The sequence below is a fragment of the Maylandia zebra genome, linkage group LG17 (genome assembly GCF_041146795.1).
Source record: "Maylandia zebra isolate NMK-2024a linkage group LG17, Mzebra_GT3a, whole genome shotgun sequence".
Lineage (NCBI taxonomy): Eukaryota > Metazoa > Chordata > Actinopteri > Cichliformes > Cichlidae > Maylandia > Maylandia zebra.
The window spans coordinates 22,495,145-22,510,776 of record NC_135183.1 but is presented as its reverse complement, the minus strand read 5'-3'; the positions used below and the strand labels follow the sequence as shown (position 1 = coordinate 22,510,776).

Below are 15,632 nucleotides of genomic sequence, written 5' to 3'. Positions count from 1 at the left end.
GTGGTCTGGAGTGTTTAGGTGTGTGTTAATGAAATACCACAGTCTTCTCAGGAGAGGATGGCCCAGCAGATTTACACCAAGGTCAGGCCATGTGTTGTTCAAAAAAAGCTGTAAAACCTGCATCTCAGAAATTAATTATCATGTTAAATGTTAAAGATTATGAACACGTATGGCTTGTTTGGAAAGTTTTGTAGAAAAAAAGCTGCCTCTGTCTAAAAATAAAATGTATTGCAAGCTGTAGGGTGCAAAGCCAATGGAACAGACCCACAAGACTTGTGGAATAATGTCCTTTGGACAGATGACAGATGTCCATAATGCACACTGCTATGTTTGGTGAAAACCAAACACAACATATCAGCACAAACACCTCCTACCTGTGGTGGAAGGGTGATGATTTATGCTCGTTTACAGGAACTGTGCACCTCACAGCCACTGAGTCACCCATAAAGTCTTCTTACCAAATTATTCTAGAGACAAATATGCAGTCATCTGCTTGACAGTTAAAGCTTGGCCTAAACTGGGTCATGCAGCAGGCCAGTGATCCCAAGTACAGCAGCAAATCTATAACAGAATGGCTGAAAAAGAAAAGAATCAAGGTGTTGCAATATCCAAGCCAAAGTCCAGACTTCAACCTGATTGAAATGCTGTGGTCAGACCTTAAAACAGCTGTGCATAAATGAATGGCTGCAAACCGCAGCGAAAACAAGCTAAAGTTTCTCCACAATAAGACTGATAATTATACAGAAAAGGATTATTTCAAGATCTTATCAATAAAGGTGGTTCTACAAGACTGAATCATAGGGGTTAGTTAGTTTTTCTCAAACTGCATATGGGTTATGTTTAATTCTTGGCTCCTGTGAGTCAGTCATTTCTCAACCTTTGAGAAAGTATTTAAACAGACAATTATTCTCATGCCAGGCCGTAAGGCTATGTTGTTGCACTGGCTGCAGCTATGGAGGTCACTGAGAGGTAACAGCTCCCTGTTTAGAGGACAACCGTCTGTGCTAGGAGTTTGGGGGAGTGGTGGCTAAATAAGTCAGAGGTTCATCACGCCATTGAGCTGTGTTTTGCATTTGGATTTGCTTTATCATTACTTAGGATTTCACTTGTTCATGAGGTTTAAGAAGAGGTTGTGATTTAGGGTTTTAAAAAAAACACCCTCAAAAATAAGGTGAGTCCCAGGTCTGTCTCAGGTCAGAACACAATATGTTAAGAGCTCAAGTGAGCCACACCAGCAGCCTTGACACAGCACCACTAACTGAAGTCCTTGGAATGACAATGGGATTTTTTTTCCCCACTCAAAGTGAATTTTGGCTAAACTTTCCAGGTGGCTACCTGCTGAAAAAAAGGTTTAGCAGAAGAACAGTCTCGTGTGTACTTGCAGGTGAAATATGAGACAAATAGATTTTGACTGTCAAACCTGCATGTATAATTGATTTGGTTGCACTTTAAAAAAAAAAAAAAAATTTGTAATTTTACACTGTGTGTGTGAGTGAGTGAGCGAGCATGGATCTCAGCACAACAACTACAAGATTAGCATCGGTTGCATTGCGTGCAGCTGCTTGTGCCAACACAAGGACCATCATCTACCCACTGCACCCGTGGTGTCACAGCTTTACAGTGAATCTGTGTTACCTTGTTTGAACAAGGTATTCAGCTCTGGTTAAAACCTCTTTGGGGCCCACCAACAGTTTCTCTACACAGTAAAAACCCCAATACCACTTATTATACTGTACTATTTCTTTGTAAAGGAAGTTTATTTAGGTCACAGGTGCTACAGAGCACCTGATATTGTTTGGTTGATGGGGACAACAGACAGGTTTTTATGTTCTCAAAGATTTAATGAGCAACTTAGAAAAATATTAAATTTTTAAACCTTTAAACTTTTATCAGTGAATCTTCCATCAAATAAAAAAGGATCAGAATGGAATATTTGAAAGTTTAATTTAAAAAAAGTGTCTGTAAATATATAGCTATTCTATCACAGATATTGGAACATATATTAGATATATATTAGACTTTTGCACTAAAATGAAAGGTCATTTTAAAATAAAATGTGATTCAGGACAATGATTGGAGGTAATGTCATCTATATTGGTGTGTGTCAAAAAATAAATTTTTTGTTCTGTATTTCTGTCTCTGTCACATGCAAATATCTGGCTATGACTGGTGTGAAAAAATAGTTGTAGATGATTGGCTCCAGCCTGATAACAACCTCTTACATGAGCAGTCAAGACGTCAGTCTTACTGGGGAAGCAGTAAGACACATTTGTTGTCAAATTAATAAATAATAATAAATACATTATCTTTTTAAAGAAGTGGTTCATGTGGCTGCTTGGGACTCGTAGATATGTTTTTCATGTGCTGTCTTAGCCATCCTTAGCAACCTGTTAACTGTTTGCCAAAGATGTAAGACACAGATGTTAAACATGACATGGGGCCAAAACTGGATGCCAAAAAGCTTCAGCATTAATAAATACATGTATTTCCAGGTCTTGAGAAGTTGTTTTAATCATAAATAATGCAAAGCAAAAATATTCATTTCTCTATGTGACAGTTTTATCTTTGTAGAGCTAGTATAAATTGTAATGCACATGTAAAACAGATACTGTTGCTATGTTTTGTTTTGTTTTAAACTCTGATGCAGTGCGTAAAAACAAACTAAAATAAGTTTGACACGTCAGAGCTAAGATATTTGGCAGCCAGCAGCCCTCAAAAACAACCACCGTTTAATGGTAAGTTCTAAACAAGCAAATTGGGTAAGACATGGGGTTTTGTGGTATTCTGACCTACAAAATTATCCGTGTTATTTAGGCTGACTTGCATATAAACATGCATCACGAGCAATAAATAGTGACACTTTTGACAGGTATGTATGATCACTTACAAGGAAACAAGCAAAACCCATAAAACTAACCCCCAACTCAAACTCATATTCTCAAAAATCAGAGAAAAAATACAGCTAAATACAGTAAAACAAACCCAATAACTGACCCATATCCATAGCTAAACTACTAGCATCAAAATGTCTTTCTTTGCTCTTATGATTAGTTTTTCTTTCAGTAATCAGTGACTTACTGAAAAATGTGATAAACACTTTTAATTGGTTCTTACACACAAACAACAACTCTTCTATTTTCTTATTCTGAATAAATTGATTAGTATGAGTTCTTCTATTTTCTTCTCTTCTTTATGTAATCACGTGGGAATTTCTTTTTCAGGAGCATCCCTAATGTTATTGGTTTTCCAGCAGAGGGCGACCTGACCCCAGTCCAAATATTGCTTGTATCCCATGTAGAATAGTGTCATCCTCCCTGAGCAGACAGAGCCCCTTCATGTTGCCAAGTAAACAACAACCCAATCTTTTTGCAAGGTCAGCGTAAATCTTAACCCTGTCCCTCCCAAATGTTGTGTTACTCATGCATATTCAGATTATTTGTCAATATATTCAAACCAAGATTGGTATCAGGGATCTCAAATCCATAATTGTTAAAGCAGCAGTACGCTGGTATGTTTGAAGGAGTATTGTATATAGCAGGAAAAAAATCATTTTACATTTTGAGAATATTGAGTTTAACAAAATATCCGAATGTTTTTTTTCCTTTGTCATTTTCATTTTATTTTAAATATTTTTTAAAATTGAGGAACCTGGAATGTTAGGCGTCGGTATTAAAAATTTCAGGCTCGGGCAGCAGTTTGAAGGAGGACCCAAGTTGCAGACAGCGGCGGTAATGCGAGTGAAATTTCTTTACAGTGTGGCAAGTGGCAAACAGGAAATGAGGAACAAGCTAGACATAAACTAAACTGGGAAAGCTAGTAACAAACAAAACCCAAAACCATAACTCACAGAATAAAACGCTGGGAAAAACATATGGAGGTAACACAGGGGATGAGGAGTAGCGACTGAAGACCAGAGAGACGGACCGTCACCAAGTTACACAGAATAACACAGAGGAACCGACGAGGAACACAGGCAGGCACACACTATAAATACACACAAGGTAATGAGGGAATCACACACCAGAGGGGAACACAGCTGAACCCAATTAAACACGACGAGACACAGACCTTCAAAGTAAAACAGGAAACTCACAAACAGTTTTACAAACAAACTCAGAGACACGAACAAAGCACAGAAGGGAGAACACTAAAACTCTAAGAACTAATACAAAATAAGAATCGGCATAAAACAGAAGATGTTACTAAAATGAAACACAAAACGCTGGGTCACCGGCCCAGTACCATGACAAAGTGATAAAGTCTAAAGTGGAAATTTTGAAGAAAAATTAAAATACTTTTCTTTGAGGGTAAAGCCAAAATTTTGGGAATAAAGTTTAAAATTGGAAAGTAAAGCTATAAGTTTGAAAGTCATGTCAAACTTGGGGCTTGACTGGTGATGCATTGGTGGAATCCTAAGTTTGTTTTAATGTGAAGGATATTTTCCTGTTTTTGCAGGTAAACAGTGTGATAATAAATATTAGTACTATCACTTTTCTCAACATGTTAACATTATGTCACGGTTCCCAGATTTAATCCTTGTTTTGTATTTCCTTCTTTGTGTTGTTTATGATTTGGATTTTTGGTTTTCATTCATTCCTGAGCATTATGAGGCTTTAGTACTTGTCATGTTTTACATTTGTGGCGTTATTAGTCTGTCTTTTCCCCTTCTGTTCAGTTCATGTATGCGTCGTGAATACTTGTTTCAGTGTGGTTGTTCTTCATTTCCTGCTTTATTTTAATAGTTGTCTTTTGTGCCTTGCATTTAGTTTTGCTTCCTTGTCTTGTCCTAATTAGTTTCAGCTGTGTCTTGTTTCCCTGGTGTTTTCTATCACTTCATGTGTATTTAAAGCTTTAGTGTTCCTTCAGTTTTTGTCAGTGTCTGTCTGTTCCTTGTCTGTTTAGAAACATATTCTAAAGTTTGGATGTTGTTTCACTTGGACTACTACACTTAATTAAAGGTTTGTTTTCGATTATTTGTTTGGCTGTTTAGTCCTACATCTGGGCCATCCGTAGCACCTTAATGGAAAAAAAGAGCCTCTGACATTCTTTCTTAGGTAGTCTATATTTAACACTGAGTGCTAAAATAATTCAGCCATCAGTTGAGTAAATGTCTGTAACAGTGGAAAAGATGGTAAAGTTTCAAATTAAGTGGAAAAACTGAGATGGCTATTTTTGTTAACACCTCCACCTCTGGTCTCTGTCATTCTGATGTAACGCTACACGACCGAGCAGTTTTCATGTTGTCCCTCACCGAAACAAACACATTAAAAAAAAAAAAAAAGCCCACAATGTGCACACTTTAATGAACAGAATTCACAATGAGGAGAACATCAAAACTACAGTATGCAGGGAGTAGCTCATCATTAAAACAAAACTCCTGAGATACAACAGGAAAACACATGTAAACAATAACCCAGTTATTAAACCTCAGTACATTAACAGATCTACAACCAAGTAACAACACAGCATATCAGATGGACTATATAATTTATTTACATAAGAAAAAAAAAGACAATAAAATAAAAAATAAAAAGGAACAGGACAAGAAAACTAAGTTTCCATTTGGTTAAAGCGACTTTCTCAGTTTACTTTACTTGAAGACGTTAACTTCATTAAACTATTCTGAGGCACCATAAAATCACTACAAGCACATTTTCTATTTAAACACACAGCCCATTAAGTAGGAGGCCTGTACTACCGAATAACTTCAGCTTACCGTATCTGTCTTCATTTACAATAACACTGCAATCGAAGGTAATTATAAACTGGATAAGCCCACTCAGGGTTTCCCAAGGTAGCTATTAGCATCTTCACAGGACAGCATATGACCAATGACACATGTGGACAGATCTACCACTTTGAAAAAGTTGAAAAGATCATTATACCAGCAGCAAAACTCCATTTATTTATTTTTTTACTCTTCCATTTATTAAGGAAGAATAAAATATACTGTTAGAAAAGTCTGGAGAGTTAAAGGCTCTACTTATTACTATTTACCCTGTTTCCGTTACCAACAATAGATGTATTAAAATGTTCCAATGTAATTAATTATGAAATAATTTGTGTGCAAAAAGATGTTAATCTTGCTGCTCTAGGTCTGTTGGCAAAACATCACCGTGCAGTAATTAAAAGTTGAAAATTACAATAAAATTAAGCCTATAATGTTTTTGTTTTGTTTTTTTAAACAAAACATATTTCCATACAACTTTCATCCTTACCATTTCAGGTTGGGGAAAGAAAACAAATATGAAAAATTGTAGGAGAAGATGATTCACGGTAGGACACATTTTTTAGATTTAAAAAAATCTCAATGGCACATAAATATCCGGCTGGACTTTACAATCACTTGAAGGTTAATAAACCCAGTTTACTGGCCAACGGACTGAATTAATTAGGCCTCAGTCCGGCAGGCTTAGAGGTCAGTCAGCATCACCCACGGCAACCACAGGTCACTCGGTAAAAATGTATTCCCTGACCAGTTGGCGATGGTTTGCTGGAAGTTGCTGGCTGGTGAAAGTGGTTGCAATGAGGTACAGGGTGTTGCACTAAAAACCTTGTAATTACTGTTGCCAGTTAGCATAAAGGACACCAACTTGCCTACAAACTCTCTGAAAAGGGTGATATAAACAGTTCTGCTTCAAAGTAAAAGTTACACGTTTAAGGTGCAATGTCACTCATTGAGCATTTGGAGACAAGTTAGCATCTTCAGTGCAAACTACGGATGAACAAAGAACGAGAGGGAGATTTCTGATCCAACACCTTTGCAACCAAATTCACAAAGCAGCCCCTCCCCAGTTGGTTGGAGATTACATATTTTTCCCTCAGCGAGCTTTAGCTGCCGTTAAGTACAGGGATTTAGTGCGCTATTGCTTGCAGAAAAAAGCAGGAATGAAATTGTTCCTCAAGATCTGGTTTTCTTATTGATGCTCGTCGTGGAAAGACAAGAAATATGAGTAAAAATAATTAGTACGAGGGCTCTTCCAGAAATAGTGGTGCTTTTTTTCAGGAAGTGATGAGTCCCAAATGTAACATGCTCCGGAGCAGGTTAGGTTTGTACCATCTGGCTTTGGTAAGATGAGAACTGGCTTCCTGACTCCATATAAACTAGACTTAAGCCTGAAGTTACCTCGCTAAGTCCCAAATCTAGCTTCACAGTACATGCCTCGAGACATGGAAGATGTACACTTTCTCTCTTTCTTTCTTTTTTTTTTTTTTTGAATATTTGCACATATTTGCACAAGTGTGCAATGTGTGAATAGTTTTATGACAGAATAAAACCAAACCAACTACATGCTGTTAGAATAACACTGTAAGAAAATGTATGCCTTTAGTCAACTAAACTCTAAAGTATCAAAGTTGACTACAGGTACATTTTAAAGGTATTTGTTTGAAAGTTAAAGATCCGGTCACAGTTTGGTTGTATCGGTTTATACCCCTTTAGTGGTTAGCATCATCATGTATGTGAGTTTTGCCACATTCGGGTTCTACAGTAGGTTCCAGTTACAGTCACTGCTGGTTGTGACTGAGCAGCCTGTTTGTAGATTGTAGCCATTTTTTGTCCGGTGGTCAGCGTGCTGCGATCCGAACCATGCCAGGATTAACGAAGGAGAAGTTTCTGAACATCGTCTGGTCTACGCTGTTGATAAGCGTGCGGTCGGCACACGATAGTCTGGGCTTCTCGTTGATAAACTCTTTGTCGAAATTACTGCAGTCGCTGGGTGAGGTCTGCGAGGATGAAGGGCAAATATTTAATTACATGCAATATTTCATACACCAGCGAGTAGATTAACAAGTAAATACTGCAGTACAGTATTTACTTGTTGTGCATTGTGTGCCGGGTGGTGGCCAGGAGCGGAGGCCCTGGAGGACTGACCCCCGGCTGCCAAGACTGGCAATAGGGACATGGAATGTCACCTCTCTGGTGGGGAAGGAGCCTGAGTTAGTGCGTGAGGTTGAGAGGTACCGGCTAGATATAGTCGGGCTCACCTCTACACATGGCTTGGGCTCTGGAACCAGTCTCCTGGAGAGGGGCTGGACTCTGTCTCAGTCTGGAGTTGCCTCTGGTGAGAGGCGGCGGGCTGGGGTGGGTATCCTAATATCCCCTCGGCTTGAAGGAATACTTCGAGGACCTCCTTAATCCCACTGACACGTCTTCCGAGGAGGAAGCAGAGTCTGGGGATGAGGGGAATGACCCGCCAATTTCCGGGGGCGAGGTCACTGAGGCAGTTAAACAACTCCTTGGTGGCAGAGCCCCTGGTGTTGATGAGGTCCGCCCCGAGTTCCTGAAGGCTCTGGACGTTGTAGGGCTGTCCTGGTTGACACGCCTCTGCAATGTTGCGTGGAGATCAGGGGCAGTACCTGTGGACTGGCAGACCGGGGTGGTGGTCCCCATCTTTAAGAAGGGGGACCGGAGGGTGTGTTCCAACTACAGGGGGATCACACTCCTCAGCCTCCCTGGGAAAGTCTATGCCAGGGTGCTGGAAAGGAGAGTTCGTCCGTTAGTCGAACCTCGGATACAGGAGGAACAATGCGGTTTTCGTCCTGGTCGCGGAACACTGGACCAGCTCTTTATCCTCTCCAGGATACTTGAGGGTTCATGGGAGTTTGCCCAACCAGTCTACATGTGTTTTGTGGACTTGGAGAAGGCATTCGACCGTGTCCCTCGGGGTGTCCTGTGGGAGGTGTTGCGGGAATATGGGGTGTCTGGCCCATTGCTACGGGCCATTCGATCCCTATACAACCGTTGTAAGAGCTTGGTTCGCATTGCCGGCAATAAGTCGGACTCGTTCCTGGTGGGTGATGGGCTCCGCCAGGGCTGCCCTTTGTCTCCGGTTCTGTTCATAATTTTTATGGACAGGATTTCTAGGCGCAGCCAAGTGGCGGAGGGCTTTCGCTTTGGTGGCCTCAGAATCTCATCTCTGATTTTTGCAGATGATGTGGTTCTGTTGGCTTCATCGGGTGAGAGCCTCCAGCTCGCACTGGAACGGTTCGCAGCCGAGTGTGAAGCAGCGGGAATGAGGATCAGCACCTCCAAATCTGAGGCCATGGTTCTCAGCCGGAAAAGGGTGGAGTGCCCACTCCGGGTCGGGGATGAGTTCCTGCCCCAAGTGGAGGAGTTCAAGTATCTCGGGGTCTTGTTTGCGAGTGATGGGAGAAGGGAGCCGGAGATCGACAGACGGATTGGGGCTGCAGCTGCAGTAATGCGGACGCTGCACCGGTCCATCGTGGTGAAGAGGGAGCTGAGTGTAAAAGCGAAGCTCTCAATTTACCGGTCGATCTACGTCCCTACCCTCACCTATGGCCACGAGCTGTGGGTAGTGACCGAAAGAACGAGATCGCGGATACAAGCGGCAGAAATGAGCTTCCTCCGAAGGGTGGCTGGCCTCTCCCTTAGAGATAGGGTGAGAAGTTCGGCCATCCGGGAGGGGCTCAGAGTAGAGCAGCTGCTGCTCCACATCGAAAGGAGCCAGCTAAGATGGTTCGGGCATCTGACAAGGATGCCCCCTGGGCGCCTCCTGGGTGAGGTGTTCCAGGCATGTCCCACCGGGAGGAGGCCCCGGGGCAGACCCAGGACACGCTGGAGAGGTTATATCTCTCGGCTGGCCTGGGAACGCCTTGGTATTCCCCCGGATAAGCTGGAGGAGGTGGCTGGGGAGAGGGAGGTCTGGGCCTCTTTGCTTAGGCTGCTGCCCCCGCGACCCGGCCCCGGACAAAGCGGATGAAGATGGATGGATGGATGGATGGATACTGCAGTACAGTGATTTTCAAAGGCTGGGCCGTGGTCCCCAAATGGGCTGCGAACAAACTTAAAGTAAGGACACTAAGGCTATCGATGCAGACTCCACTCTGCAAACACGCACAGCAGTCTGAAGTTTGAAAATAGCCACTATAGTCAATTACTGTGTAGACAACTTTCTAGATGATATTTACTTTCACCCGTCGGCCGTATCAGCCAAACAGCTTTTACTAGCTACCAGTTTTTAACTGAGAAAATTAGTGGATATGTTGAGTAAGTGGTTCCCTGTTGTACTTACTATAGTTGGTGTGAAGGGTGCCGGCACCTGCCGTTGCTCTAAGGCGTTCCAGTCTGTGCTGCTGAAGAAACTGTGATGTCTGATGTTGCCTTTGGTTCCCAGCCGCTCCTCAGGTTCCCTCACAAACAGCTGAGGCACAAACGCACAGAGGTTTAGCCATAGGGCCCTGAGAGCTATATGTATGCATTTAATGAACATACAGGAAACTACGGAGCCCTGCAGGTCTTAAAAAATTAAGACGGACTTTTGCGAGATCTCGCAAAACTATCTCGGGATCTCGCAAAAGTTTTGCGAGATCTCGCAAAACAAACTCGGGATCTCGCAAAACAAACTTGGGATCTCGCAAAACAAACTCGGGATCTCGCAAAACTTTTGCGCGATCTCGCAAAACAAACTCGGGATCTCGCAAAACTTTTGCGAGATCTCGCAAAAGTTTTAGCCGCATTCTCAACCTCCCGTTAGCTTCGAGCTAACGGGAGGTTGAGGCCCACTACAGCCGGGAGGAACACCGCTTTCCCGGCACATCGTGCCTCGAACTCCCGGTCGGCTTCAAGCCGGCATCCGAAGAATGCGGCTAAAAGTTTTGCGAGATCTCGCAAAACTTTTGCGAGATCCCGAGTTTGTTTTGTGAGATCTCGCAAAACTTTTGCGAGATCCCGAGTTAGTTTTGCGAGATCTTGCAAAAGTCCGTCTTAATTTTTTTTCTCCCATGTCCCCTGCGGGGCTCCGTAGGAAACAGTAAGAATCAGTTTCATCAATTTAAAGACCAGATCCTTGCTTTCTTTTCTTCCTGCTTGATCTTATTTAAACTGGCCACTGAAGCACTTGTCTGACCTTGATGAGTATGTCCTTTGCAGCTTTGCTGAGCCAGTTGGGATAAATGGGGGTGTCTGTCCGTATGGACTGAAACAGCTCCTCTTCATCGCGGCCGTGGAACGGAGACTGACCGATCAGCATCTCGTACAGCAGCACTCCGAATGACCACCAATCCACAGAGCTGTTGTACTTCTGACCCAGCAGGATCTGATACATAAAGATCACACAAACTGGTAAAATGAACAAGTTAAAGTGTGGGTTTTTCTTATTTTCTGTCATGCGCGTACTGTTACAGTGGCAGATGTTCACATTTAAATGGCCAGAGTTTTAAAGAATGAGGTCAATAACGTTTGAAAATAAGTCCTTATCAGTCAGATCTTGGGTTTCAGATTGCTCTAGATGTCAAACTAATTTTACGTCCTTGGTCACAGACAGCCCACTGTGATCTTTAAGCGGGCTAGACCAAGGAAACTCCCCTTTTCTGTCTGTGTAAATAAGTCTAACCACACACTAATTGCCTTAGATATCTTTGTATATAAAAAAGAAGTGTAATTTTAGTATATCTCAGTTTTTTCTATATGACAGAGAAATGCTGCAGTATCTGTCAGCACGACTTTTTGGGACTGATTTGTAATTAAATAATGTGTAAAACTGCAGAAAAAGTAGCTCACTGCCCAGAATATCCTGTAATAATAATAATAATAATAATTTAAAAAAAAATAAGGTGATTGTGGTAAAAATGTTTTTGTTGTTGATCTATTGCTTTGTTACGCTGGAGTAGTGGGGGAGGTCTTTATCAGCAGGAAAATCTGTAAAACTTGCAAATACTGTTAAAAGTCCAAAATGCATGTGCTCATTCACATTTTCCGAAACTGTCTAGTGAGCTGGATTTAATCTTTTTGTGGCTGATTCTGGTCCCTGGGGCCATATGTTTGACACCTCTGTCCTAGATTATCAGCTTACAGTTTTTTTCTACTCTTTAATATTTTAAAATGTGGTTTAACTTGTTATTTTAAAGGGGCAGTTTAGAGGCTTATTTCACTCATTGGCTGCACAATAGCCTGTATAAGAAAAGCTACTCTAACAGAGTCCAAATATAAATGTACAGACCTAGCATCATAAGCCCTCTTTGAGACGTCTCTAGAATTTAGACCTTTATGCGTATCACTTGGTGGCCAGCTGTTGTTGATTGATTCTTTTATTCAAAAGGATACCAGTTTATTACAACATTTACATTACTACAGCATGCAAAAGATGTCACCTCTGGGGCGATGTAGTCTGGGGTCCCGCAGAAGGTAGAGGTCCGTACGTCATCCTGCATGTTCTCCTTACACATGCCAAAGTCTGCTATCTTTATATGACCATCTAAGTCCAGCAGCACGTTGTCCAGTTTCAGATCTCTGCAGAGGTGGAAGAAAATGATTCCTCTTGGACTATATATTACATGTCATGAATTCCAGTCCTGTTTCTGGCTCTCACTGAGCGCCTACCTGTAAATAATTCCTTTAGAGTGCAGAAACTGGAGCCCACAGATGATCTCAGCTGCATAGAAGCTGTAAAGAGACACAGATGTATGTGAGAAGAGAGGATAAAATTCACAGGAGTGATCAGATTTAGGCCAAACTAGGTCAATCTAGTTGAAATTCTGAAATAGACAAACCAAAAAAATCAACAAACTTAAAAGACAATTATGTCACAGAAATAAGGATCACATGTCGACTGTATATAGAAATTAACATGAGCACCATAAAAATCCCCATAAGAGACTGTAAGTTTGAAGCCTGAGGGGGGCCTTAGCTTCTGGGGTAGTCATTTTTCCAGGACTGATAGCCATGCTTTACTAATGCAGATAGATTTAAAAAAAAATAACCGGTGGCTTCCAGATTGTATATCTGTAAGCCCCTTTATTTGCTCTCTACACAGACTATTTACCCACGTGTAACTAAAGGATGCTAAAATGTAGAATTTGCACTAAAAATGAAAACCACTGGCAATCTATAGATAACTGCAGATAATATGTTTATAGAGATTAGATCTATTAAAACCTAATGTGACGAACAAGAAAACAAGACCAAGAAACCAAGGACAATGCACGGCCATTTGGTAGCGAATTCTCAATCCCAAGTGGTTACTTGTACTTCAGTGGTTAGACGCACTCTAACCACTGAAGTACACCAGATGTTTGTCTGACGCATGTCTCAGTCCTGCATCAAGTCACACCACAGGCATGTCAGAAGCAGAACATTTAGTCTGCATTGGGTATTTTATTTTGAAAATTGACCACATTCTCCATGCTGCTTTTATATCTGACTTCCTGCCCCCGTCGCCTACTCTGTGTAGCAGCTTCTGGGATGCTTACAAATGTGGCGTCGGGTGTATTCAGGGGTCAGTCAACTCTTGCTTTGTTGTCTATTTTCCACTAAGTTGGACTGTAATTTCCTAAATGAGTGTCATTTTTCTATTAAATATGATGTGAAACTAGTGATGGAAACCAAAAACTCAATTAGAAAATAGTTTACTGAGGTATATGGATGTTTTTTTTGCCCCCATGCTGGTAATGATTAATCATGCAGGTTAAAGGCACATCTGCAGTGAAGGCACTTTTCAAACCTGGCGGTTACATCCAGACCCAAACAGTGCAAAACTACAGTTGTGTGTCACTGTGAGAGCTGCGTCTTTTGACTCACGTGGCTCTGTGCAAGTCAAACTTGTGGCAGTTTTGGATGTGGAACATAAGATCCCCTCCATTCAGATACTCCATGACGAAGAACAGGTTTTCCTGGATGCGAAAACACAGAGGTTAGGGCTATATTTGTTTCCAGAGAATTATTTTCAGTGGCTACCTACTTGCATGCAATGACTGTGCAAGTGTACATGGGTCATCACCTTAGTTTGGAAGGTGCAGTAAAGATGTGTAAGGAAGGGATTTTCCCAGGCTAGAGACAAAACCCTCCTCTCTACCATGGTGCACTCAACATCATCATCCATCAGCACCACGTCTTTCTTCAGAGCTTTTACTGCAAAAAATTCACCGCTCCTTTTCAGCTCTGCTAGAAACACCTGGAGAAGACGAAGGACAAATAAAAAGCTTTAAAAAACAGGTTTAGTTTGGACATATAGAGTTGTAGCCTGTTGCCCAGTCATTTACCATAAGTCTTTGTGTTGCAAGACTTTGAAGTAACAAGAAGTAGGTGGTTTTCAGTGGAAACTGGCTGCACAACACATTTGACCACAAGCCTCAGAGTGCTGTGTAAAGCCCTCCGTGCTGTGTGAAGCTGCTGGCAAGAATGACTAAAATATGATGCTTTGACACATTTGCAGAAAACGCCCCCCCCCACTGTGTTCTTATAGAAATTCCACTAAGAAAAGGGTAATAATTAGTTTTTGTTGCATGCAGTTTTTAAGGGAAGGGAGTGTGTAATCACTTCTGTTTGTTTGTCTCTTTGTTAGCAGTTAAGCATCCACAGTTTTCAAGATATCATGTTTAATTTTTTTGTGATGGTAGATACCAAAAACAGCTCGGGCACATTCAGTTTTGATGAAAAGGTCAAGATCACACCAAATGTGAATGTCAGTGAAAACTTTAAACCATGTCAAGTAATATATCATATGAAAGAACATGTGGAGAGCTGTAAAACAAATTTTACATTTTAATACGACGCCCTATGATGTCACAATAATGCCATAAAGTTCACAAATTCACACACTGCACCAAAATATCTTAAAACCTCACGCTTGTAGATGATTTCAGCAAATTCTGCTCCACTTATATGGGTAAAGATAATACACCATTTTAGTATGTAATACTCCAAGGTCATAGGTCAAAGATCAGACATCTGCATGTTGTAATAAAAGGTTTTTCTACAGCCATTGCCCTTCGGGGGAGTTGTGCAACTTTGAATGCTCTTGTTAATATGTTGATATATAAAGTAACATGACAAAGATGCCACATCTTCATGCATGCTCTGCTCCGTGCTTTACTTTTCCTCTTTTGAATCAGGTCGCCTCTGCTACCTTGCCAAAGCTGCCTTTCCCGAGCATCTTGTGCAGGGTGAAGTCGTCGATGGTAAATTTGGGTTGGTGATCTTTCCTCGGGACAGCGTACAGAGGCTCTTCTGGAAGCACCTCGCTGACCGACCTGCTGACATCTCCTGGTCCCTCCCATGAAACACCCTGATAATCTGCTACAAGAAGCAGGTTGAGAAACACAAATGACATAAAGTATGCAGTATGTATCCCTGCCTAACGGAAAGGAACATTTTAGAAGTTGCATACCTTTGCTTGCAGGTGTAGCTGTGGCTGGTAAACCCATAACTAGCCCGGATGGTGCTCGCACCACTCCCGGCTGGGCAACACTTACTGGACCTTCCCGACCAATAATGTCACTGTCTCTGGTACTTCTCGCCTTAAAGCAAAAGGTAGATCCAGTTTCAAAATGAAGTTTTCCACAGTAAAATATTCCTTAATTACTAGTATTAAAGGGGACAATTATGTTCTCTTATTTGCTTTACTTTTTCTTATGTTATCTAGTGTTACACAGTCTTATGTTAGATCTTCTCATTAAACAAAGTTTCATATAATGAAGTCTTCCTGTTAGAGGTGCATGATGTCACAGAGATGGAATATCTCGTGCTATTCAAGTCTTCTCTTTGCAAGGAGCAATCAGAAAGTTGGCTTAAAGGAGGAGAAGTTAAAACTTCTAATCAAGGATGAATTAAGGTGCATCACCAAAACTCAGTATCAGATCAATTGGGATTGGTAAAGGAGGAGCCAGGGATCGAG

At 41.4% G+C, this 15,632-nt stretch overlaps 1 protein-coding gene and 1 long non-coding RNA gene across 5 annotated transcripts in view; one reads left to right on the top strand and one right to left on the bottom strand.

Moving 5' to 3' along the window:
* The first annotated feature begins 5 nt into the window (after positions 1 to 5).
* Positions 6 to 15,255, top strand: LOC143413155 (uncharacterized). 2 transcript variants are annotated; one of them, XR_013093749.1, is made up of 4 exons: positions 6 to 81; positions 10,892 to 11,083; positions 14,851 to 15,047; positions 15,138 to 15,255. It is a non-coding gene; the product is annotated as an uncharacterized LOC143413155 (long non-coding RNA). The 2 variants fall into 2 exon arrangements; XR_013093750.1 differs by lacking the exon at positions 6 to 81 and adding an exon at positions 2,662 to 2,735.
* prkcq (protein kinase C, theta) overlaps positions 5,287 to 15,632 on the bottom strand; it is a 37,556-nt gene continuing 27,210 nt past the window's right edge. For 2 of the 3 annotated variants that reach the window (XM_024805735.2, XM_012924335.4), the window contains exons 10-18: positions 15,126 to 15,255; positions 14,865 to 15,034; positions 13,737 to 13,910; positions 13,538 to 13,629; positions 12,341 to 12,403; positions 12,112 to 12,250; positions 10,869 to 11,057; positions 10,035 to 10,163; positions 5,287 to 7,725 (exon numbers count right to left, since the gene is read on the bottom strand). In XM_024805735.2, the coding sequence (XP_024661503.1) occupies positions 7,567 to 7,725; positions 10,035 to 10,163; positions 10,869 to 11,057; positions 12,112 to 12,250; positions 12,341 to 12,403; positions 13,538 to 13,629; positions 13,737 to 13,910; positions 14,865 to 15,034; positions 15,126 to 15,255 (1,245 nt within the window). In that variant the 3' untranslated portion in view covers positions 5,287 to 7,566. The remainder of the gene's footprint in view (positions 7,726 to 10,034; positions 10,164 to 10,868; positions 11,058 to 12,111; positions 12,251 to 12,340; positions 12,404 to 13,537; positions 13,630 to 13,736; positions 13,911 to 14,864; positions 15,035 to 15,125; positions 15,256 to 15,632) is intronic. The other variant, XM_024805736.2, reaches the window with a different exon arrangement.